The sequence below is a fragment of the Sander lucioperca genome, chromosome 4 (genome assembly GCF_008315115.2).
Source record: "Sander lucioperca isolate FBNREF2018 chromosome 4, SLUC_FBN_1.2, whole genome shotgun sequence".
In the NCBI taxonomy this organism is placed as follows: domain Eukaryota; kingdom Metazoa; phylum Chordata; class Actinopteri; order Perciformes; family Percidae; genus Sander; species Sander lucioperca.
Genome location: NC_050176.1, coordinates 13,290,158 through 13,316,908, shown reverse-complemented (window position 1 = coordinate 13,316,908; position 26,751 = coordinate 13,290,158). Strand labels below are relative to the sequence as shown.

The following is a 26,751-nucleotide window of genomic DNA, read 5'->3' as shown; positions in this document are numbered from 1 at the left end:
TTCACGCTACATGAGGGACCGACGACAAGGCACACACACTACAAGATCAAGTACAAGTATGTCTAGTAAATGGATGTCCGCCAGAAACAAGCGCCCCAAGTTGTTGGTGCACTGATTTGCAACAATAAAACAAGGAAGAAAAAGACAAGAAGGGTTACTGGGTTTGTTATTGTCAGACATGTTCACAATATAGCCTTTGTTCACTTGTTTTACAACAACAACTTTGGTCCGTAATGCCAAAAGCAACAGATACAGTAAAGTTCCTATTGTTACCTGTGCAATTTATCACCATTAGCAACTCCCACTCCGATCCAGCTCCGGTCAACCAAGGCGTGCCTCAAGGCTCTGTGCTTGGACCCATGCTCTTCACCATCTACATGCTCCCCCTTGGTCATATTATCCGGCAACATGGTCTCAGTTTCCAGTCCTACATCGATGATACACAGCTATATATCAGCACCAAACCATGCACTCAGCTCCCCTCTTTCCCTGATCAACTGTCTGCATGACATCAAAGCTGGATGTCAACCAACCTACTCAAACTGAAGAGCAATAAAACAGAGCTCTTGGTTGTGGCCCCCAAGGCACTGCTCCAGAAGGTTGGAGATCTCATCCTGGATGTTGATGGGTGCGCCATCTGCCCATCCTCTGAGGTCCGCAACCTTGTTTGTAATCCTGGACTCCACCCTCTCTTTCATACTCACATCAAATCCATCACCAAATCAGCCTTTTTTCATCTCAAAAACATCTCCAGACTTTGGCCATCACTCTACCTATAATGACATTACAGCTTTCCAACACGATGGGCAGCACTGGAGGATAAATGCTTTTTTTGACTTTAGTTGTTTAACCCCCGATGGATCTCTTTTTTTAAGTCTCACATTTGTCAAACTGGGGTCAAATATTGTGCTTTTATTCCCAAAATGTTAGTTAAATCACTCTCTGACTCCATGGCAGAAACCCTCATTCATGCTTTCATAACCTCCCATTTGGACTACTGCAATGGAGTCCTGTCTGGGGTCCCCAGCAAAACCCTAGACAGGCTCCAATATGTCCAAAACTCTGCCGCCAGGGTGCTCACCCACACCAAGACCTGGCAGCACATCACCCCAACCCTCATCCACCCTCACTGGCTCCCAATTAAGTCCTGCATCGCATATAAAATCCTCCTTCTCACCTACAAATCCCTCCATGACCTGGCCCCACAGTACCTCTCCGACCTCCTTCATCCATACACCCCACCCCGAAACCTGCGGTCCTCAGACGCTGGCCTGCTCTCCATTCCCCACACCAGACTCTGTACCTTCGGAGACAGAGCCTTTAGTGTTGCAGCCCCATCCCTCTGGAACACCCTCCCTGCAGATATCCGAAATGCTACATCCCTGGACATTTAAAAACTCCTGAAACACCACCTGTTTACCACAGCCTACAACCTCCTTTAGCTTAGTCACAGTCATTCTGTAAAGTGTCCTTGGGTTTCATGAAAGGCGCTATATAAATAAAAGTTATTATTATTATTATAGCTTCCCCACAGTCCCCCCAACAAAGATTGAACAGAAGTGAGATGCCTCACTCTGTAGCTAAAACAGAGAGCTCAACACACAGGGTGAAAAGAGGAGCTGCAGCAATGTGCAGTACAACAAAAATATGGTGTTTTTTGAAAATTAAACCACATAAACCTAGTCTGGTACAACCTCTACATACAATTATGAACCTGAAAATGATCATAATATGAGCACTTTCACGTTAGCCAACGGCTGCAGCGGGGGCTGCTCGGTCCCTCCACTTTTTTGCAGAGACACAGCGTTGACAGCCCCGGAGATGGACAATCTGTCTAGCCATCTCCCGATGTCCGCTGCTGCCGAGGCAGGGAGTAGAACAGATGGGCCGCAGACTCTTTGCTGCCGATGGTCCGCTGATTCGGGTAACACTGTTTTGTTGTATGTTGTCATAGCAATGACTACAACTCAAGGCGCGCTGACGGATTGTGTCCGGTTCATAAAACCACCCCAGGTCGAAAGTAGGGAGGGCAGTTGATGCATGCGCAGGCGCTTAAACCGATCACAGCGCGCTTTGGAGGAGGGTCTGGCAAAGCAAGACTATAGCCCGGTCAAGGTGTATACATGGAGGAATAACCCGGTTACTGAAGGAGTTCTCTACCTCTGTTAACCGGGTTATGAGAACTCAGATTTTATTGCCTTATAATAATTTTTTAAAACTGCATGTACACTGACAGTTGACAGAAACTCTGGATTTTGGATTTCACAAAGCCAGTTCAGATTAACTCTAATGGATGGCAACATACTCTGTGAACCTAACCTGCTCGCTAGCAGGTTTTCTTCAACTAACCCTGAGTTTCTTTTCCCTTATAACTCAATGTGTTATAATTCTTTACCTCCCCATGTGTTAAAAAACTATTTGACTTTCTTTTTATGAAGAGATATCCTACAAGTACAAATGCAGTACAGTACTTAATATTTGTCATGAAGTAAAAGCATCCACCTCAACCCACTCTTAACTGATGTTCTAGCAGTTGTATTTCAAATTCTTTTTCATCTGTGGTCCATTTCAAGATCTGCTTTTTAAAATCTTTTTCTCTAAGTACACCTTGTACAGCTGTTTCACAGGGAGCTATAGAAACAAAATTACAAAGAATTTCACAGTGCCAGGCCTTCTTAATTTCATTGTAAGCCATGGGCCTATGTTGAACATTTTACAGAGCCAAGTTGGGCTGTGGAATTGGATGGCCCCTGGCTGGTGGAGGCATTCAACCGCAAGGCGGTAATTCTAATTTTGCTATCGAAATAATATTAAAATTAAAAATGGTAGTATGAGATATGAATATGGTGACATAAATAGACCTACAGTTTGTAAGTCCTTGTCTTTGCTTGTCAAGAACTGTTTAGATTGGTCTTTGTCTGAACTGTGTGCGTGTGTGTGTGTGTGTGTGTGTGTGTGTGTAAATTAATCTTTTGTCTGTTTTCCAGCTGTTTAGCTGGATGAACAGAGGGGTAGTTCAGAAAGCAGGTTTAACAAACTCCTAGAGTTCCAACCTGAACTCTAAGTTGACTAACTCTGAACTGTCAAACTCAGAGTTGTATGGTTTCAAAACAGGTAATAGGAATTAGGTCAATCAACTCAAATCAAAGGGTGTGCGCGAGCATTTAAAAAGCCCTCATCAATGGAATGCAGATAACGTGATTCATCATGACAACAGGACCAAAAAAAAGCTTGAACCTCCTACTTCTCCCAAGTGGAGGAAATACACACACACACACACACACACACACACACACACGGTCGCTCGAGTACACAGTTCAGACAGTTCAGACAAAGACCAATCTAAACCTTGACAAGCAAACACAAGAAATTACAGATGACAAACTGCAGGTCTATTTATGTCACCACATTCATATCTCATACTACCACTATTGAATTTTTAATTTTAATATTATCTCGATAGACAAACTAAAATTACCGCCTTGTGGTTGAATTCCTCCGCCAGCCAGTCAAGTTGCATTTTACATCCAGTTTGTCCAGTTTCTGTAGTGAAGACTTGGAATAAATTTAATAAAATGTATTAATTGTATTTTTTGGCGAAACGTAGATTCTTCACACACATCTTCAACCCGGCTGCACAGAAACTATTAACCACAGTTTCAAGGTGGGCACCCAAGATTAGTCACCAATTCAGTATCCAAGCAAATGTCAAACATGGATTGACAGATGGTATATTCCTGAAGTACAGTACTGTAACAACAAATCATTAGCACATCAAATAATTATAATAGTGTAATACCATGAACAAGGATAAAAGAGAAATGGCAGCTCCTACCTCTACACTGATATGAGGCCGTCAGGTTTCTTTTCTGCAGCAGTGATGGATGGCACAAAAGTAAGCACTCTTATTATAAAGCGGGTTATGGGAAATGCAGTCTCCCAAAAATAATTAGACAGAGTGCTCAGAAAGTCATAAGCTTTATACACTCAGTGACAACAGAAATGAACAAGTAGCAGATGTCTACCTGCTCACTTATTTTATATATATTAACTCAGCTGCACTATCAAGAAGACTTCTTTCTGTGTGACCTAAAACAGCAGGGGGTTTGTGTTCAGTCACTGATGCTTCAGTCCCTTGGCCTTGGGTCAAACAATACAGATATGGACTAATCAGGGTAACGTTAAGAAGTTAAGTCTGCTCACAGCTCCTAACCATCATTAAGGGGCCTTGGTCACAAGATCACTCTGCTGCTACTAGCCAGTGGTGTTTCACTACACATACAGTACAGCCACACACACACACACACACACACACACACACACACACACACACACACACACACACACACACACACACTGCTGGAATGACATTGTTGTTCATTCAGAGAAGCAGCTTGCTGTCGTAGCTGGCTGCGTTTGTTGTTGAAAGGTCCCCTGGGTGGAGATTCCTTTGGGCCTCAGTCATAAGGAGAGGCATCAATGGGAAACCAGTGGGGATAAATGAATGGGCCTGTGGTCAGGTGCTGCTCTGTGAGTGTTGCAACTGCTGAATGGTGAGCACATCACACAACAATGACAAGAACTGGGGGTGTTTTTAAAGTGACTATATGTAACTTTTTAATGTTTCTGAAGCTCTGTCATTTTTCATACAATGGTCTTAAATGACCTGTAACAGCAAACGAGACTAACAGTGAAAAAAACGCTATTTTTATATAGTTTTTAGTAAAGCCTCTGCCCGGGTTCGATTTTTCCTGCGCAGTCACAGAATGATTTGCGGCAGGTAGACGGCACTACAGTAACACATTCTGATGGGTCACAGATTTCTTCGTTACACCGGAAAGGCTGTGTTAGGTATCCAGCCAGTTGAGCCAGGTAAAAGGAAGAGATTTCTTTATATAGGCCTAATTGTATTTTAATGTTATTTTACAAGTTATATATTGTAGTTATGGCTGATACTGGGGCAGGACCATCACAGTAAAGAAGGAAATTAAACGAAGAACAACTAAAAGCTAAAAGGGAAAGTGAAAGTGAAAGACAACAGGCGATAAAGCGAGTCACACTCGGTCGGGCTTTTAACAGATGGAGACAATTACGTAGGGCTGCAACTAACGATTATTTTCATAGTCGATTAATCTGTTGATTATTTTCTCGATTATTTCGATTAGTTGTTTGGTCTGTAAAATGTCAGAAAATGGTGAAAAATGTGGATCAGTGATGTGGTTGTACGTCATCAGCCAACATTAAACCACATCCCCCTTCCATTTAGCACAGATGTTTTATTCCTTTTACTCTGTGTTTACTCTTTTCTTTCCCCTTGTCCCCCTGTAACGTTACTTGAGTAAAGCGTCCGTGGGTTTCGTGAAATACGCCATATAAGTCAAAGTTATTATTACGTTGTAGGGCTGTGTATTGGCAAGAATCTGGCGATACGATATGTATCACGATACATGGGTCACGATTCAATATATTGCAATATATTTCGATACTGTGCGTAAGGCGATATATTGGGATTTTTTTTAAAGTATAATTTTAGAAAAACTAATATTTAAAAAAAGACATGATGTGCATAAAAGTCAGAGAAGTTTACTTTAGGTAAACAATTCAGTGCACAGAAAATCAAACTGCCAGTTTGGGACTGTGGTTCACAGGTTCTTAGTGAGCACATTTTGATATGCTAAAGTAGGCCAAAGTTCAGCCATAGCTACATTGTTAGCTTCTAGCAAAAAGTCAGGCACTGCTAGGCGAGGACACTAGTGGTGTGTCTCAGCATAGCCATCTAGCCATCTAGTGGTAGGGGGTTTAAACACAACATAAACGTGAACCACTGTCTTACATGAATATTTTTGAAAGTTTACAAAAAAAAAACAAAAAAAAAACATGTTTCCTTTTTGAAAATCAATACAGTATTGCAAAATAAAATATCGCGATACTCAAGTATATTGATTTTTTCTTACACCCCTATTACGTTGGTTGCTACAACAAACTCTTAATGCTTTGGCTCGTGACTCAGTGACAGTGATACCCGGTTTAGCTCACGATACATCCAAAGAAGGCTAAGTTACCATATGCAACACGGAGCTGGAATCGAGAGGTGTTTAGCCTAGCTTAGCATTTAGACTAGAAGCAAGGGAAAACAGTTTTCCTGCTCAGTCCAAAGTTAAAAAAGCATATCAACACCTCTTAAGCTTACTGTACTAAAAGGTATCTTGTTGTGGCCGGGTTGGTTGGTGGTAGAGCAGGCGCACATACACTGAGAGGCTTATGCCTCGACGCACAATGTCAAGGGTTTGAATCCGACCTGTGACAATTCCCTGTATGTCTTCCCCCTCTATCTCCCCTTTCTCACCTAGCTGTCCTGTCAAAAATGTAAAAAGGTGGAAAAGCCCAAAACAAAAATAAAAAAAAATAAGGTATCTTGTTTCTCATTTGTTCAATTTGTAGACAAACACACATTTGTTGGGGCGTTAAATGCTGGAATTCTATCTTGACACACAACAGCTGGGTGCAGTGGCTGTGCACGCATCCTAAAGTCACATTTCCAGTGAGGTTGATAGGTTTGGTGCCATTAGGCCTTTAAAAAGACGAAACCTAATGTCGGGCAACCCACGGCTGAAGAAGCCGCAAAGAATTACTGAGCAGATGGATGAAAAAAGTAGCAAGCGCAAAATAGTAACAGCAAAGCCATACATCACAGATTGCATTTTTTATTACATTTATAGTTTCAAATGAGATGTTAAATTTGTGATCTTAAAATGGTGTTGATAGTCACATTTTCTTTTTCTTTCTTTACTTTGGACAGAAACAGCTGTTTCTCTCTTTTTCTGGTATTTATGCTAAGCTATGCTAAACACATCTTGACACCAAGGCTACTTAAAACGACTAAGTAACTTTTGAAAGAAGAAATAACTGCTGCAAATTGTGTGTGCAGTAAGCTGTTGATCATTTGAGCGGATCGTCCACTAATCACAGGGTTGGCGGTTCGATCCTCAGCTATGATGTGTGTGTGTGTGTGTGTGTGAATAGCTGAATAAGAGGCACATTTAAATTTCTTTGGATAAAAGCGCTATATAAATGTAATCAAATAACTTGATAAGTCACCTCTTATTGTGCTTAATCCTTTACAAGCCCATACAGTAAAGTGTGATACTGCATGAAGGTGTAATAAATGGCTGAAATGTTTAAAATGGCATGTTTGGTTTTACAACACTTCTAACAATAAGTTCAAAAAAGAAAAAAAAAAAAAGTTAAAAAGCCTTTATTTAGATGGCTATTTCATGAAGAAATTACTTGTACATGTTACAATAGAGCTAAGAAACAACCCACGCAGTAGCACAAACGGCCTTCTTCTAACAATAAACTGTAGGAGTGAATATCAACAACATCAGCAGCAATACGTCGCAAAGCACTGTCACTACTGCAGCTGAATCATTTGACACACTCTTCACTTGTGACACAGAAAGAGCAAGCTAATTAAACACCTGAAACCAGCATTTTTTGGCACCAAGTACTTGCAGCTTTAAAACTCATAATTAATACCTCAATAAAAACAATTAGCCGGGGCGAAATCCTTAAAGCTAGAATGAGCTAAGTACTCTATAAAAAGGCTCCCATGCTTTGTGCAATAAGCTTTGAGAATGTGGGTTGTTGAGGAAAACGTACAACCTGCACGATCGTCCTGCATCTTGTGTTGTTTTTATTACAATACTGGCTACACAAATCATCAGGATGAGAAAAAAATATGATCCTGTTTTTATATAGTTAGTTATGTTTTATTTCTGTGTCATGCCAAACATTTTGGCCCATCCCACATGGGATTACAAGACACCACAAATTTACTTATTTAACAAACATCTTCCTGTCGCATATACAAATCATTCGGAGAAATACATGAATACAAATATATACATATACACACATATACACATACATATATGTATATACACGTACACACATACACATACACATACACACACACACACACACACACACACACACACACACACACACACAAACAACAAATTCTCATCTACAATTCATCTCGATAAAGAGCTTTTTTCCTCTTCTCCCAAGCTTTATCTAGGTAATTGGCTAATTTATATGTTTCATATGTGAACAGCCATCTCAGTCTTTGAGCATCATCCATATTTACCAAGTCAATATGAATATGCACTCCAGTGGAAATATCACTTTTGGTTAAATCTAAAATGATGTTCATCTTTGTTTTTTGTTTTTTATTTGTATTTGTGTTGTTTAAATGTTGCTATGTGAAGCACTTGGGGCTGCATGAGTTAAAAAAAAAAAAAAAAACAGTACCGTGGTTAAAGCTCATGCACTCCCTGTTCAAATGATGACTTTGTTATGGCATTGCATGGTGCATGGCTGGCTGCAGACTTACTGATGTGACACTGATTTTAGTTCTCACCTTCAAAAACTGTAGCTTAAAGCCATGTTAGTAATATATTAACACTTTTACGGATCAGTTAGTAATTAAATTTCAGTGTAAAAGAGCTGTAAAGGTTTATCAAAATCTAAGGCATGTGCACAGCTTTAAACCAAGGGAGTCAATCAACACCATACTCCTTATCTGCAATAACTCTGCTCAAACTATTAAAATATTGACCCTGTGACTCAAATGGCCATACTCATAGTTTATCTCAACATGAAGTCCCAGCTGATTACTAATTAACTATTACTCATAAAAATAACATGTTGCTTCAAACGTAGAAAAATAGAACAGCTATTCCAACGTTTTTTGAACCATGAAGTCAATACACTGACAGCTGTCATCTGAAGCAAGAAATCAGGACAACAAGACTTACATATACTCACTAAACACAACTCACTAAAATACTATATGTGCACAGCAAAATCCCCATCTGCAATGGATGCAAACAGGACAGGAATAATAATTGAAGCTGGAGGGTCAGCTGTGGATGGGGCTAAGGCTTGGAGCCTGGATCTTTAGGGTCAGCTGGAGCAGTGGCAGGGGCCTGCAGACCATAGTGGGGCTCTACTAGCAGTTTCCCCCCTTGCTGTTAGCCGGGAGACACCAGAGAGGGAAAAAGTTCAGGCATACGAAGAGAACTGAATGACCTAAAAATGCATCTGTGCATTTAACAACAAAGCTGCATAGGCAGATAGCTGGTTTCTATCTGGTTTATTTCTGCATATGGATGTTTGCTGTTTCCCTGTTTACACTTACATAATACATGTCCTATCTGTGTCACATCTAAGAAAGAAATCTTAATTGGGTCATAAAAGTCAAGGTTGTTTCATTTTAAATTTTAATCGATGACTGAGCCTTAGTTTTCATGTCAGCCGTTTGCTTTCAAACGGGCTTTATGTAGAAGTAGGATAGGACACTAAACTTATTATCAATTGGGTTCTTAGGTGGATTCCACCTTTATTAGTTCCTTGGCAGTGTGAGGGCATGAAATGGACACATGCACTTGTATGACCCATTGGCTTTTGCTAATAAATGCTTACGAGTGGCTGGTGCCAATTTCTCACAAACCAACCCAGTGGTGTGAGGATTTTCCATATGTCCCAAAAAATGTTTAGATTCCAACCGTCATCTAAAATCCATAAACGTTTAAATAGTAATGAAATCATTAGGATTCATGTAAGAGAAAAAGTCTAAAGTGTTGATGGCCAGTTCTTTTTTGTTGTTTTATTTATTATTGACGTGTTTTGCATGGCCAGCTGAAATTAAACACTAGCACTGCTGAAGTCTCACAAAAGTAGGCTCCATCAGCTGATTGTAAAAAGCGCTGGTGTCTTTCGGGCCTGTGAAGGGCCTGTCTTGGGCTTTTCCTCCTGCCAGTAAATGGAGAGACGGACAGTGTGCCCGGTGTTATCAATGAAGCCAGCCTCTTGGCTCTCCAAAAAGTGCAGCTTGGAAGGCGTCCATGGTAGGGCATTAGGCCTGGAGGTTTGTGTCGTTTGTAATTTATAACACTGAGGGAAATGGGCAAGAGGACAATATGGAGAGAAGAGGGAGAGAGGGAATGCGGGAGGAGGGGGATGGGACTGCTTGCTGCACAAGCAAGTGGCTCTGCTTCCCTGAGTGTGCTGCACAGAGCCTGGTTACTAGGCTGACCAAGCTGGAGGGCTCTCTGTCCCTCTCTGAGGCACAGCCTGAAAGGGCCTCAGTTTTCCTTTTCCTCAACTCAAGTTAGACAGAAACTATATAAAAAAATATAGTCGTGGGTACATACATATAAGTGCAAATGCGGAGAAAACTAACTGTGGGAGGAAAGGAGTGCTTGGGTTTAAGGAATAAACATCCAGTGTTTGATTGATTGCAGCTACTGTAGAAACAGCTTTAGTGTATATCCGAGACTCTGAAGGTGTCAAAGAGAAGCCAGTAAATCAAAATGGATGATTTTCATACAATATCACTACCTCCTTGTTTCACTACTGCACTGTACCTCTGCAGCTCAGTCACATAATCAATGTGACAGACTGTTACTACACTGCAACACAGTAAACATCATCATCATCATTATCATCATTCTTCTCCCTCCTCCTAATCATCACACAGTGCCACTAATAGCAGCAATTTCCCTTCATTTCATGAGAATGACATAGCGCACAACACCGCCATTACCACGATAATATCTCAAAGACATATGTGCAGTCCAAAAAAACTTAGATTTGAAAATGGCTTTTTACGAAGGACAGTGTCAAAGATTTACAAAGGTAAAATCTGAATTCATCTTTATTTTATGTCCTTTAGCGAGACAAGATCTGCCACTGAATGCAAAATGAGCATGTCTGAGTTGTCTTGTTTTGATGACAGCTCTGGGAGAGAGTTTTTGATGTTCGCAACACCGATTAAGTGGTCTTGAATTACCTTTCATTGCATACTTAATTGTGTTTCCCTTTAGAGTAATGAGATCTGTCATTTAATCCTCGATTGCCTTGGACCATTCAATCAACACTGTTGACATCAACAAGGGACTCACAACGCTTGCGACAACAAAACCAAGAACTGAACCTGTTACGTGATCAATATGGACAACTCAGAGAAGCTCATTTGGCATTTAATTAAATAGGTGTGATTAAAAACATTAAAAATGTGTGAGTTGGCATGAACAATATTTCTCAGTCTTAGTCTGCTGTTTGGTTATAGCTCTCTTATCATGTCAACTATAAAGTCTAAATGATCTGTTAACGCCTTGGCCCCTTAAAAAATAAAAGAAAACCCAAACAGGTCCAGTGTGATCTCTGTTTTGGGAAACAGCTTATTAAAAGGAACATGGGGGTGGTTGCATTCTAGATTGCGTAATAACAATTTTTCCTCAGTATTGCATGGCTACAGATCCTTGGCAACATGTGCTGGAAGCAGACTCGGCTCCTTAACTACATCCACAACACAAAACATACCAAAGCCTTTCTTCAGGAATAGGCATCATTAGAGGCTACCCGAAATGAAGTGAGTCGCTAATGAGTCTACGGTCAAGTTATTAAGAAGAAAAGATGTGGACCGACATGTACAACTGTGTTGGAAAAAAAACAAAAACAGCCTTTGAAATTTGCCCAATATAGACAATACATTACACTGTTGATGATTTTCGTGGACCAAAAGAGACCGTAGTAATACGGAAAGACCTGTATACCTGTAACAAGAAGGGCTTCACATTTATCCTATTCATGTCCTGGGTACAGTATGGGGCTACTCTGAACTGGCTCCATCTCAGTAGACATTCATAGTAGCAACCCATTGTACCTCTACTATAAGCAGTCTTTTGATACATCACTATTGCTGTACAGAGTAAGGGAGGCCAGATCACAGAAGTTTAGATCAAAAGTCTTCCATGAAAGAAATTCACACAATTTGCTCTTCAAAGGGAGGTTTCATAAAATGTCATCTTCAAGGCAACAGGGACCTTGTTGTGATTTATTTTTAGACAGTAGCAAGTTGTATTTTATATTGTACCTTTTGTTGGCTTCACACAGGTTTGCCGAGTGGGGCGAATTGGGAGGCTGAAGCATTTTCCAACTAATGTCAAACGTAGGAAGCTGACACTGACACAGTTGTTTGTATGGTGAACAACAAACGCAGGAGTTGTAGGGTAGCAGCACCCTATTTTATACAGCCTATGGTAGCACCACATAATGGCATAGCCTATCTGAAGACTTGACTACACACCCAGCAAACATTTTCTCTTGAGCATACACATCACCAAACAGCAAATCCATGGTGTTTTTGTGTTAGATATACGTAGTATGGGGTGCCCAGGAGAAAATACATGTAAAGTAAAAGTCATAATGCCAGATCAGACAGGCTTTGTGAATGCACTGCGCCTAGATTCACACTCCTCAACTGTTGTACTAATCGGGTCTTAAAAGCCTATCGCATGTACCAGAATCTGAAGAATGTAGGCCAATTCAAAAGCCAGTCTTCTAACACAACAAACGCAAAAGTTCAATCCAGACAGCATCTAAATCACCAAAAGTCAAATGTGTATTCATTCATATTTCAAGTTGCAAAACGAAAAACAAACCAAGAAGGAAAACAATAGCCAAACATGTTGTGAATAGATCATGTCAGTTAGGTTGGTTGTATTTCAACTGGAGTGACGCAAATAAGTCCTGAAAACCCCAGAAAACTGCACTTATTATATTATGGTAATATATAAATGTCCAATCAAATAACTATGAGTAACGTGGAGAAGAGATTATCATCCAACTCTGGGTGATAAAAAGAGATTGAATATTGATTTACACAAATTACTCCAACTGAATTATAACGTCACCACATGGCTGCTGGATGTGTAAATAGAAAATTGTTTACCATAACAACTTTATAGAGTGATACTATGTCCATGTTGTTTTCAGCTGGTTCTGCTACTGCTAAGTGACAAAATACGTTATAACATTAGCCTAACTGTGACAAAAAGACAATGAAATGTAACTGTGATGGATCACCTACTCTGCTTCCAGAAGGTTTCAAGTCTCGCAAAACTATGCTTTGAAAAAAACTGTTGGCAGTAATATAAAGTATTCATGAGTTGTGGTATAATGGGCTAAAACATGCGAAACAGCTTGTGGTCCTTTAAATTGTAAGTCAAGAGTCCAATAGAGGAAAAGTTACCATGCAACAGGTTTCTCTGTTGTAGAAACCTGTTTTTGCCTTCTCTCAAAAAGTGTTAAGGGCTTACATGAAAACTCAAACACTTACTTAAATGATACGCACGTGCTTATTATAGAGAAGAAAAAAAGCTCAACAACAACAAAGTTTTCATGAACAAAAGACAGAACAGGTGAATGGACAAATGAGCAGGAAGCAGAAGTGATTTTAAAAAGTACAGTATTTAGATGAAAAAAATATATGCGTTTTGACAGCACGTGTTAATGTGTTAATTATGCTGCTTGTAACACAAACTTAAATTACATTCCATACAAGAAAATACTACTAAAGCCATCTCCTGTAACACAAATTATAGTGAAATGCAGACAATTTTTCATTCGAGGTAATTAGTTCTGATAAAGTGAGCGGCTGGCAGGAGAAGTCTTGCTGAGTTCAAAGGGGTGTCCCTCATCAGGAAACATTAAGTGTTCTTACCAACATGATGCCATTTACTCCCAACACTTGTTGCAGCATTAGCACCAAGGGTTACCAGGCACACACACACAATTTCTAGACATTTGCTATGATACGCTCCGCACAAACACCCAGAAAGAAGAACAGCATTTGAAGCAAACCACAAAACTCCTGTCAGTATTTCAACAAGCCCAACAGAGTAAAGAGTTTCACTTTAAGACAAAGTACTGAGCAAAGAGACCGCGAAGGCTGTTGAATCTGAATTAAGCATAGATTGGCCTATATTGCAGCGATCGGAGAACTAGTTTAAGACGTGCGAGGCCTCATGTAGGCTCTTTTACACTGGGGACTTTACTCTCAAACAGTGGAGCATGTATACCCTGGGCTATGAGACACTAGCTGATCGGATAACAAAACAGACAGTAGGCTAACATTTTGGTCATTTACTATGAGGCGGGAGTATTGTTAACATACATAAAAACATAACTTAAATTGGTAGCTTTAAATGGAATAAGCAGTGTAACTACGTCAATTTAGACACCAAGTTTACAAGTTAGAGACAAGAAGATCTTAGAGTTTGTGTCTGTGTGTCCGTTATAAGCAAAGCAGGGAGACAATTGGGGGGGAAAGGTTTTCCTTGCCTCTGTTGTTAAGTACAAGACAGTCCCTCATCAAGACTCCCATATTCAAGGTACGCAAGTGGCCTTGCTTCCCCAGGGGGAAAAAGCACACATAACCTGATTTGATCTCTCCAATCATCCATACAGCAGATTCTTCCTAATCTCACAAGGCTGGTTACACTGCATGTGAGTGAGTGAGTGAGTGAATAACTTTCACTTTCAGGAATATAACTCAAAGTCAGAAGGGCAGCTGAATTCCTGTTTCTGACTCAACTGCTTGGTTTGGTCCCAAAACGGCACACACTGACCCACTCATTAACCGGTAAACCTGCAGCTTGACAAGCAGCTCCTGGATGACAGTAATTGTTGCAATCGCAGACGGAGAGCAATTAATGAAAGGGTCAGAAGTTTCCACAGGGGTGTCTGCCTGAATTAAAAAGCTCGTGCATGAATCTGACTGTAACCCCTAACCTAGGACCTAAACCTGTGCGCACAGTTGGGATCAGCACTTTCTTTTCACGACATAGAAAATGTTAAGCAAATTCAATATTTAAAGCTCTCGCTTTACCATCCTTACTGTTGACCAATTCATATTTTCCTTTTTGTTTTAGGGAAATATAAATTCAATGTGATTTCTGAGCAGAATGTATGAACACCTTAATGAGTAGGGAAAAAAATGGTAATACAGTGAATTATGTATTGTTGCTGCAAAAGAGAAAACACCCCGCCAGAAAGTTTCTATGCAATGCTGCAACAAGGTCTCTAATATGAGCGTCTTGCGGTTTTTTTTTTTTTCTTCTTTTTTGTAACAGACGACTATGCAGCTCCGCAAGCGGCATCAAATTAATTAACAATGACTTACAATACAAAGCACTTTGAACTGAGTGTGCGCTGCGAACAGAGCCAGATTGACGGGAAACTTTGATCCCGCAGCCCTCCCTACAACAGTTGCTTATGACTTCCATGAGAGGCTGGAGGCGAATTCCCTCTGGCGCAGGGCCAGCTGCAGAAACACTCTGCCTCAGCCACTACACACCTGGACTGGACCTATATGATGAACTCTGTTGGCAACATAATGTGAACATGCTGTGTTTTGTCTTTTTTTAGTAAACAGATACACCTGAGCCCACAATGGAAGCTGTTGCCAACATTTTAAGTATTTCAGGTGTCAGTTGATTTGAACTTAAAGACAGTTTTACACTCTGTATGGGTTTTATATGAACTATAACTATGCAGATTAACAATTCAGGCTATTATTCAACAAGTGTCAGAATAGCATTAGAGCCAAATGACCGAAAACTGACTAAACTGGTATGATGAAAATCATGACTAAAAGTTTTGATATCATTATATAACAATATGCTGTATATCTGGTACAGGTAAACACCTTGATTGCATTATACACATAGCTACAGAACCCCACATTTATGCCCAAGTTCACTGTAAAGGATTTCAAACACAAGTGTGCACAAAGCTGGAAGACTGACAACATTAACTCCAATGTAAACATGTAACACATGTCTACATTAGAATTAAGTTCTGTGCCTGGACCCAACAAAAGTAAATATTAATGTGGGATATGTACTGTAGCTCTAGCAAGAGGGGATGGGACCTGATAACCAGGGCCCGTGGTGAGGGCAGAAGGGGCACACACATGTTCCAAACCAAAACAACCTGGATGCAAACTGATGAGTGTCTAAAAACTGATTTTGTGAATGAAGCTCAAGTCTACCAGCGTGACAAGCCAGACCCACATCAAGATGTTGGGTCTGGGAACTCACCATTGGCAGGGCTCAATCCGAGGGGCGGGATAAACGGTTGTCTTTCAAATTCCCTCTGCAATAGGATAACGCTACAACCAACCAGAGCAACGTTATTTGATAGATTAAACTCTTGCCGTATCCGGTCGGCAAAACTCTGAACACATCTTCTTTTTTTAAGAATGACTTCAGCGCCGTTCTTTGTTCTTTTCTCAAAGAAAAGCTTAACTCCAAGTCTTCCAGAGTTGCGGCCAAAGCCGATTCGAAAGACCGCTGTTCGCCAGCAGCAGCAGCCATCTTCTTTGTTTTCAAGTAGCAGGGAATTCACGCGGAACCGTCGCAACTCTGCCGTCATTATGTTAAGCCCGCCCACCGACTCTATAGACGATGTGATTGGCCTGACTAAAGTTTGGTTTTTCCAGCTCGCAAGCCAACGGAGAGTTGCTAGACTGACCCTGGCAGCAAATTACATTTGCTGCCGCTAGGGTGCGTCTAGATTTCTAGGCTACACGTCTACCATACAGGCTATAAGACTATTTTTAAATATTATTTCACACTACCTTCCTTGCTCCAATTAGTTTCATAGTTAATTTAGTAAAAGCTTAGCATTATTAATTTAGATAACAGAACCGTGTATCGTGGAACCTACTTTAAGAGTAATGAAGTGGAACTTTAATATTGATATTTCATACTTCATACTGCCGTTTTTCTGAACATGATACTAGAATCAGAATGTGTTCAAAACAAACGACAAACATGTAGTCAACTGTGATTAGTCACTCATCCTGCATCAGCGCAGCAGCTTTAGCATCCACAATCAGAGATCTCACTGCTACCAATCACCTATCACAGGTTTATGTGAGAACTAAAACGTATGTAATTGTATTTGTATGTGTCACTGAATTCAATATGATGTTGCGTTCTGTGTGTCTGTGTGTATGACTCACAGGTCAAAAACACTTAATGTGTCATAATGCTTAAAAAAGAACATGTCGGCCATCAGATGTTAACAGATGTTGGATTAGAGTAATAAGTGAGGCGAGAGCAAGGCTCACATTTGGTAATAATGTTATTGTAATAATGTAGCGGAACATGGCACAATGCTGTTCTGTAACACATGATCAACAAGGTCAATGGAATTGATGTTTTCTTGCTGCTAGTGCATGTCTGTAAATAGTCAACTGTGATGAAAACAAACAAACCCCCCTAACTAGATTATTACATAATCATTAATGCTAATTTGGCAAGGAGAACTACACCTAATTTCTGGTAATGGAGCTCAATGATTTGCTCTATTTTCCTCCCAATTAATCCTCTTAAAGTAAAGTGAATATTCTAATGAGCATGCAATGCATCAATCATGCTTTTTTCTTCACATTTTAAGTATTGATAAATAAAAAGTTGCTGAACAGGTGTGCCCACGTATCACTGGGTTACTCACACACACACAACTTTTTTTTCCAAAATCTCCCAACCACTTCACAGCTTACCATTGTGTTTTTGGCTGGTGAGTGAATCAAATCTAGTAGCCCCTTGCCTATTTTACCAACATTTGGCTCGTGGCTGGTGCTAATTTCCAACCCTTGGTACCTCTATAGCTGTGTATCTGGTCATAAATAAAGAACAGACTAGCTCCAAATCTACACACACTGCCAGGAACAGCTAGGCAACAACAGAGAGGGAGGGTGGCTATGCAAAACTATTAGGTAAACCGTTGGTGAGGTAAACATGTTTCTCAAACACCATGCGCGTACACACAACACATGGGGGGGCTGAGAGTGATAAAGGCTGTTATTCATTATCCACACGACTGCATTCCAGGGCTGGACAAGAGGAGTTATCGCCACCATCATTCAGATGTGAGCACAAGAGAGGTAGAGTGGGATTTAAGCAGGTTCTCAATCAAGATGCCCCCACCTGATAACCTTAGCACTGCCGTTGCACCATTCCCACATGTCCTAATGTATTCACAAATCAGAGAAAGAGAGAGAGGGGGAAGAGGGAGAAGAAGAAAAAAAAAGACTGAATGAGAAGGCAATGTAAGAGGAGGAAAGCAAGAGGAGAGGGAGAAAGAAAGAAACTGTGTGAACATTAACACTGAATGGAAGCGATGGAGAAAGATAACAACACCTCCTCCTCCCCTTTACAGGAAGTGACCAGTGAGGCTGTGGCAAGTGCACCTCACTTCTGATGTGGCTGCTTCAGTGATTTCTGAGGCAGGCCGGATAAGAAATGCCAAAACAACTCTGTTTCCCTTCACTACCTGGGAATTTTTTTTGTGAAATCGTTAAGGGGGCACATATTCTCCTCCGCCTTTTATTCCTGAAGATTAGGTTTTAAACATTTAGGATTCACTCACACATCATGACCTTTTGATGGACAGTGAAGCACAGGCATTCAGTGCAGATTTAAGGGTTAAGCTGTGACTTCTTGTATTATACTACCTGAAGTAATTCACCGGTCTACCCATCATCCAGGGTCACTTGAGGGTCAAGAGAGAATAAACTGAAAATGTGGAGGCTCTCTGACACCTTTATCTAGTGGGCTTTTCATTTGGCATCAAAATAATAAATAATAAAGTTCATAAACGAGAGAATATGTGCACTCTATCTAGTTGTCTCACCTTTTTTAAACTCCTCCAGCATTGCATCCAACTTGGTGTCATTGAACACAAAATGTAACGGGTGGCTGTAAAACTTTGTGATGGTTTTGAGAGGGGTGCAATCATCCGGGTCCACAAACGCCAGGTCCTTGACAAAGAGCAGATCCACTATGTTTGACCTCTCGCCCTCATAGACTGGGATGCGCGTGTAGCCGCTCTTCATGAGGTCGGACATGGTGTTAAAGTCGAGGGTGCCATCCCCGGGGATCATGAAGCAATCTCTCAGCGGCGTCATCACGTCCTCCACGGTCTTAGTCCTGAGCTCCAGCGCGCCCTGGATGATGTTCAGCTCCTCCTTGACCAGGTCGTTGTAAGGGTCCGTGACGCGCAGCATCTCCAGAAGCTTCTCCCGGTTGTACACGGTTCCTATCTCCTGTCCCAGAAGGTAGTCAAGCAGCTTGCTCACCGGGTAAGAAGCAGGGAAGGTGAGCAGCATGAAGAACTTAGTGAGGAATATGGTGTTGGCCCCGACAGCGAGGCCGTGTCTGGAGCAGATGGCCTGGGGCACGATTTCTCCAAAAATGACTATTCCAATGGTGGACATGACCACCGCAATCAACCCCGAACCGGCGATATCATCCAGCAGGATGGTCAGCGTGGTGTTCACCAACACGTTCCCAAGCAGAAGCGAGCAAAGCAAGTAATTCCCTTGGCTCCTGACCGGCTCTATTTTTTTGGCGTAATTCTTTTCCTTTTCCGTGCCACAGTTCTGGACTATCTGGAGCTCCATGGGGTCCAGAGCCATGAGCCCTAGGTTCAACCCGCTGAACATACCCGAGAGGCAAAGCAACATGGAGATGAAGATGACCTGGAGCCAGAAAGGCAGCAGAAACTTTTTTTCCTCCACCACTATCACTTTGGTGTCATCCCCATCGTGGTAGATCCAGGTGTTCTCCGTCCACAGGTCGTGCATCCCGGCTACGGCCGGTGTTGCGGTAGCGATGCAAAGGTAATAGGCTTTACTCCTCTCTGTCTTTCGCAGAGGTTTGACCTCAATTTCAACTATTCCGGACGTCTTTCGATTCAGAATGATGTTGGGCAATATAATTATATCCGAAGTCCTAATACCGCAGGGATGCAAGCCGGACCAGTCCTCTTGGCTCTGGTTATCCCCCGAGGAGCTGTCAAAGCTCCCTACCGTCCGGCTGCGCTCATGTTCCGTGAAAGAAATTTTGGACCAGGTCTCGTTGTTGATGTTCTGCCCGTACACCCTTAATTTTACCCGAGACCGCTCACTCACCCGCAGGTAGCCCCTATCCATGAAGGAAATGTCGTCCGTGTCCTCCAGTCGGAGCCCTATGATGACGGTCTCCTCGGACCCTTCCTTGCCACTTGTCGGGGTGACACAACAGCCAGTGACAGTTAAGAAAATCATCGCCAAAGCTCGGACCCGGTTAAGTGACGCCATTTTTGCAGCGGTGGGTGCTTGGGATGACGGCTCTGCCATATTGACAACCACTGGCAACCAACCTCCTGAATGAAAAGGGCTTTTAAAAATCAGAGCCAGTCGGAGTCCGCCTTCATCTCCGCCGAGGGTTGCCGTGACTTGTGCATCGGGACCTGCTCGTTCCCACTACGTGTCCGACACTGATGACTCGCGAACGCAGGCTTATGGGCCAACTCGTGCCTCCCCTGATGTCCCCGAGACAGGCGACAGAGGCGACCAATAAGGAGGGGCCGTTGGCCACGGGGCGGGGCGTCCGCAGCCTGTTTGGCGAATCAAATTCCAAAACAAGTGCACCTCATGTTAAGAGACAAGCAGGACTCTACTCGTGACTTGTTTAACATGTATCCTACTACAGGAGATAACAAATGTAAATGATTAAAATGTATTTGTTAAAAAAAAGACATCAATAAAGATGGACACAGTAACATGATTACCAATATAACGCAATACATTATGATAAATAAATACTACTTTATAATGTTACATTTATATTGCGACTGTCAGAGGTGTTCATTCAACTATCCCTACATGGTAATGTTTAAGGTATGCCTACTTATATATTTGCATTGCATTACTGTATATACATACAAGAGAAAAGTTGTAAAAAATAATGTGATTTTTTGTGAAGCAGAAATATATATATATATATATATATAATTTTTTTTCTTCTTCTTCTTTCTCCTTTGATCCCTCAGATTTATCTTCAGACTCCATGGGGTGTCGTGGCATCCAGGTTGGGAACCATTGCCTACAGTATATAGTTTCATAGTAAGTGTGTATTAATCAGTGACCAGTACTAGTTAATTGACTGACAATATTTATTGTCTTATAACAGAAATTACACACAATAATGAACACAACAATGCTGATTTTAGTTAGAATGCCTGCGAAGCTAACACTAATGCAAAACCTGTCCTACCTACTGCCTAACAAATCAATTAAATTAATAGAGGTATTACATCAGAAGTAGTGTAATTAATTAAGGCAAATGGGGAAAAAGTCCTGATGGTGTGAATGTGAAGAATAAGAAATTCAGATGTCTAAGATTGTAGACAAATGTGAAAAAATAGCCTCATAAGAAGAAGTCACCAAAACTGTTCAAGATTATGTACAGGTTTTGAATTTGTGGGTATTTGGATCTTGCCTTAGTACGGAGCCAAAGTAATTTTATTTATGCAACATTATTATTAATAAATTAAGTTCATCTTTTCAGTTTTTCAAGTTGAAGAAGATTGACAGGGAAGTGTGCACAGAACATCAATAAGACATGTTTATGTGTGATTCATTTCAATTGCTCAAATCTCATTTCAAATGTATGATGACATTGCCTAATGCATAATTAAGTCAGTAGATTTAAACTACTGTTATTATGCATACACAGTATGATGCTGGGCCGGTATTTCTCAGTGCTCTTCCCACCATCATTTGCAGCAGGCAGCAGACTGTGTGCTGCAGCATCCCCCTGTGGCTGAACCTGGACTTTGTTTCTCCAGCTGATGGACCAGCTCGAAAGGATCCATAATGCCTGCCTGTATCAACAGTTCAACAAGGTAGAAATCAGAGGGAGTTTACATAACCTTACCTACATAAAGTTCTATGTAAGTATTACATACATAATAAGTGTGTTTCGCCCAAGACAATTGTAAGGAATGTAGAAAAGTTTAAAAAGTGAATTCTCACTTTTTCTGATTTTTTTTAGCATTAAAAACCATGTAATATACTGAACATTCTATATAACAACAGAATAAAAAGTTGTTGCACACGGAGCACTCCGGTGCATCTTTACACCTGGTACCAGTGTCTCTTTTATGAAACACTGGTTGTTCATTAAATCAGCATTTCACAGTAGCTGTACTTTCAATAACAAGACCAAAGGCTTTTTATTACTATAATCACCAACTGGACGTGTTTCTGAGACAAGTATTGCAGACCTGATTTCACTTCAGAGTCCAAAGGTTAAACCCAGTGACAAATTTAGATAAATCACTTTTTTCAATTGACTTCTTTGCAACACAAAAAACAAAATGGAAATCCCTTAATAGCAGAATAAAATGTCATGAGTGATTAAAAGATGAGGGTAGTATACAGTATATATAGTGGTGTTTGTAGATGTGTGTGTGTCTGCAGAGAATCACCATGAGCGCTGATAAGATGGTATTCCATTAGCTGAGAAGAGAACATTCCTTCCTGTTCAAGGTTCCCCAGCATGACTCCACAGTCTGGTTATGACTCCAAGACAGCTGCTTGACCTTGTGCGTGTGGATGTGTGCGTATGTATGTTTGAGTGGGTATGTGTGTGTGTGTGTGTGTGTGTATGTGTGTGTTTAAGAACTTGCAGCATGCATTTCTGGTGCACACATGCGCGTGTGACTATGTGCACAGTGTAGACCGTGGGGCTCTCTGGGTGTGTCACACACTTGGAACTGATACGACAAACACACTGACCTCTAGTGCTCAAAGACAAATCACACAAAGACATTTCCACATCCAGGAATTTAGTTGGAACACTGACCTTAGGTTTGACTCCACAGGACTCACGGGGACCTCCCGGTGGCTGGAAAGTGAAGTCCTCCGTAAATCTGGAATGGGTCAAGATGGTGGCCACCTCTCCATCAACTTCCACCACTTCATCCACCTGTGAAATACACCCACATCTGATATCATTTGCACATTCTTGCATGAGCAGAAGACATCGAGATGTTCTTGTACTGCATGTACAGACCTTGAATGTGTTCTGACTGTCAAACTGGAAGTTGTCCTCTACTCCTGTAATGCCCCCGTTATATATGACCTGACAGGGCTTAATGTTGCCTTTAGGGACCTTGAACAGGCGGTATGTGGCAGAGACAAACTTATAGTCGCCTGTATTGCCAGAATGGGTAAGAGAGAGTCAATATATGCACTAATCAACCTCAACAAAAATCTATAATGTTTTCTGTGATATATTTGTTGAACAATTAACTGACAAAAAAGGGCCAGTTCACCCCGAAATGCAAATTTCCTCTTGCCTGTAGTGCTATTACCAATCTAGATTTTTTTGTTAGTGAGTTGCCCAGTGCTGGTGTATCAGTCGTAAAGATGTCTGTCTTCTCTTGAATATAATGACATTAGATGGCACTTGGCTTGTGGTGCTCAAAGCGCCAAGAAATACATTTTAAAAACTCAACAGCAATATCTTACCTCTTACTCAAAATAATACACAGACCAGTTTTAATGTAGGAACTATTTTCCTTCTACCCATGAGTCCATGAGGAGGCTTCCTTCTGGGCGGTGATGCGGTTGGCAGGTGGGGTTTAGCCGAAAGAAAGTCTCCAACACTAGGCAGCTCACACCAAAACAACCTAGACTGATAAATAGCACTACAGGTAAGAGAAAAAAAAAAAAAAGATGTATTTTTGATTTTGGGGTGAACTTTCTCTTGAAGTTGCACCAACACAATTAGAAGTTAGTGATAACAGTTAAGTATAACTCAGATTAACAGGCGTTAAACATTAACCAGAGCTGTGCAGCACAAATTAAACCCAAGTACACCCTAGTTTTGTAAACGTAAATTATGAAAACCTGACTATCTAAACCGAGATTATAAAAAAAGAGAAAGATAGCAACAAGACTAGCATGATCTTAGCATTTACATAACTCACTGGAAAAATCACAATATGAAATATATTTATATATAAATATATATTTAAAAAAACAAATAGAATGGATATTAAAATTGCATCCGGTGTTCACGTACAACACTTTCTACGATGCAACAAACAATGGAAATGTTGGAGCTGGTCACAGGCTTGTGATCTTTAAGAATTGCAAATGTGGGCTCCAGGTAAACCTCTGAAACTGAACTGCAGTACAACTTGTGGGCCCGTAGATATTTGGTGACCAGAAAACACTGCTTTCAAACATTTTACTGGGTCCACAGGACTTAAGAGTAGATGTGTAGTAACTTATAAAGTTAAATATGACCTGTCAATTAACACCTGCATAAACCGTAAAGGCCCTATACACCCAAGGTCCACCCACACAGGTGTTTTCACTCATTAAAACTAATTAGACCTCTGTGTGGGCGTGTGACATCTCCATAACTCTTCTGTAAGCTTTATTGCACCCGTCAGGGAGCAGAAGTCTAATTAGCAAGAATAAGTGGAAACACCTGTATGGGTGTGCAAGGCCTTCCAAATAAATGTAGTTTTGGATAAATCTTGGCTTAAAAAAAGCATAAATACATAAGTAAAAAAGCAATTGTTGTTTATTGATATTTATTTACTGTACGAGGAATACCTCTTGAGATGTGTCATCTCATTTTCGAGAGGGTCCTAAAGAGAGTTTAAATTCAGGTTACGTCTTAAAATAAATTGTAATGTTGGTGCAACGACAATTTAACTTAGTTTGAAAATGAATGTTTTTTTATGTAACCCAGCCTGAGATATTTTTTTTAGAAACAAGCAAACAATGTAATACACAAAAATAAGTGAATAAGTAACATATAAAGAACAAAATAGTATCAAACCCAGAGCTTCCTGTAGCTCTTTGTTGTCGACAGTGATGATGCTGGCTGTAACCAGCCGTGGTGGGCTGAAGCCCACTTCTTCAGCCAATTGCAGCAGATCCTTCCACCAGAGTGCTCCACCAAGACACTCACCTGCCAAGATAAATTTCATTGTAAAATTCTGGCACGTGTCTGTGAGATTTTATGGCAGAAGGATATTAATTTGACGCACCCCACAGCACTTTGTGGTTTTTAATTTCCTCTGTTAGTCTTCCACTGCTGTAGACGTCACTGAAGTACAGCTCACCACCATCCTAAAGATCAACAGTCAAACAGTGTATGTAGTTAATATGCAAACTAAATAGACTAATAGGTTCAATGGTTCATGATTCCTACTTTTTTGTGTGCCTTTTTTCAAAGCATTCTTGTTGTGTTTTGTGAGATTTAATTTAATTAATGAGGCCAAAGCTCAACTCTAAAGCAGTGTACCTTGAGCACACTGTAGGCTTCCGCCAGTACTCGCTTCTTGTCTGGAGAGAGATTCACCACACAGTTGGAACTATGGCAGAAAATCAACATTTCAACACAATTCTAGAATTACACAGCATTAAAATACAAAAAAGAAACAGAGAAAAAGAGACAAGAAATACGTACATAATGATATCAAATGAGCTCTTTTCCAGACCCGCTTCTGTTAGGGCCTCAATGTAGCCCTGGACAAAACTGACATTGGGCTTTTTGTAGCCAAACTCTTTCATGTGATAGTCCACATATGTCCTGGCAATGTCAAGCTAGAAGAGAACAAGCTGTTGCATTTGAATCTGAATTTGAATTGCATACATAATTCCAAAGTACATACATACCGGGGAGCAGAATTTTGTCTTTTTAAATCCAGAATAGGAAAGCTATTGTTCACAAGACAGTTAGCCTTCACACATTTTATTTTACTTTTTTGTATACATCAATGACAGTTCACTGTGCACCATAGCCATACTGTGATGCTGATGTAGAGTACCTGGTCCTCAGTCATGTCAATCCCAGTGACATGGCCCTTCCCGCCCACAAGCTGACTTAGCATGTAGCAGTCCCTCCCACTTCCACTTCCCAAGTCCAGTATCCTGCAGCCCTCCAAGCACTCTGGCACCACCAGCCCACAGCCATAGTACCTGAGGGAGGAGGACACCCACTGTAACCACCTGTGGATCAGCGATTGTTGCAGTGTAAACAACTCGGAAGCAACAGTGTAACAGTCCAGTGACCTGGCAGTGACGTCAGGGTGTACTTTCTTCAGAGCGTGGCGGATGAAGGCAGGGATGGGCTTGGCTGGCGCTACACAGGCATTACTCTTCAGGTCTGCGGTGTTCTTCAGCACCTTGCCATAATACTCCTGTTTGAGTGCAGAAAGGCTAGCTAGTTATATAGTTGCTCCTCGTCATACAAAAGGTTCTTATCAGTTAATGTTAATTTGACCGTTGACTCATCATAGGCTACTTCAAATCTGTACTTTGGTCGGTGAATTCACCTCGAGACAAGCATTACTGAAGAACAGTGCTGAACTAAGTAACATTGTTTAAAATAATATTGCCTGTGTTTTAGCTAAGTAAAGCACTTGAGCTAGGCTAGCGACCAACTAACGTGTACAGTAAGTGATGCACGTTATTACCTTGACGTCCACGTGAACGGCGCTATCAACGAAGCCTTTTGCACACGCACTTAAAAAAAGAAAGTAAAATGGCATGTAACGTTAGTTAGTTACTGTTAGCTGTAACGCTAACTGCTAACCCACACTGCTGGCTAGTTACAGCAAAAAAGTAACAACTTAACTTCATTCCACAAGTTCACAGTTACAAGTTATTATGTAGCTAGTACGTCATTAATGTAGCTAACTAACGTTGCTATAAAAACAGTTAGGGTCTCACGTTAAGGTTCAAATCTGACACACGCCACTCGCTCCAATGCTAAGTTCCATAAACATACTATACGATAAATAAAGTTACGAGGCATGTTTTGAGATTGTTCTTACCGATTTTCTTCAGCCATTGCATTGAGTTTTAAAAAGTCCACAATTTGTACCTGTTAACGTTAGATGAAAGCTTTCAGCAGTGGTTTGCTCTCTGAACAAAATGAACAGTGTACAGTTGACTTCTTGCTTAATAGCACACCCTGTCTTTCACTTAATTAAATCACTGCTGGACCCTGGTAACATAACGTTACAGTCAAAGTTCAA

General features: G+C 40.9%; 2 protein-coding genes across 5 annotated transcripts in view; both read right to left on the bottom strand.

The window, feature by feature from the left end:
• Positions 1-20,272, bottom strand: part of cnnm2b (cyclin and CBS domain divalent metal cation transport mediator 2b) — a 45,375-nt gene extending 25,103 nt beyond the window's left edge. Inside the window, exon 1 of one of the 3 annotated variants that reach the window (XR_004103307.2) lies at positions 18,553-20,272. Coding sequence is in view for 2 of the 3 variants with exons in the window: in XM_031289043.2 (XP_031144903.1) it covers positions 18,553-20,038 (1,486 nt within the window). In the remaining variant the exon portion in view is untranslated. The remainder of the gene's footprint in view (positions 1-18,552) is intronic. The other 2 variants (XM_031289043.2, XM_031289042.2) reach the window with 2 other exon arrangements.
• Positions 20,273-20,838: 566 nt separating this feature from the next.
• On the bottom strand, positions 20,839-26,708 carry as3mt (arsenite methyltransferase). 2 transcript variants are annotated; one of them, XM_031289570.2, is made up of 11 exons: positions 26,548-26,708; positions 26,188-26,236; positions 25,784-25,911; positions 25,540-25,690; positions 25,179-25,315; positions 25,014-25,083; positions 24,757-24,838; positions 24,546-24,677; positions 22,761-22,900; positions 22,551-22,673; positions 20,839-21,567 (listed from the first exon to the last, which is right to left on the bottom strand). In XM_031289570.2, exons 1-11 carry the CDS (start codon positions 26,562-26,564, stop codon positions 21,460-21,462), a joined length of 1,137 nt encoding a protein of 378 aa, XP_031145430.1. In that variant the 5' UTR covers positions 26,565-26,708; the 3' UTR covers positions 20,839-21,459. The 2 variants fall into 2 exon arrangements, with proteins under 2 accessions (XP_031145430.1, XP_031145431.1); XM_031289571.2 differs by lacking the exon at positions 25,784-25,911 and having other exon boundaries at positions 26,548-26,684.
• Between the last annotated feature and the right edge of the window lie 43 nt (positions 26,709-26,751).

Coding starts and splice junctions, on each gene's coding strand:
- as3mt (XM_031289570.2), bottom strand. Junction 25,316..25,539: donor TTGACATGACTGAGGACCAG/GTACTCTACATC, acceptor GTTCTCTTCTAG/CTTGACATTGCCAGGACATA. Junction 24,678..24,756: donor AAACCACAAAGTGCTGTGGG/GTGCGTCAAATT, acceptor TTATCTTGGCAG/GTGAGTGTCTTGGTGGAGCA.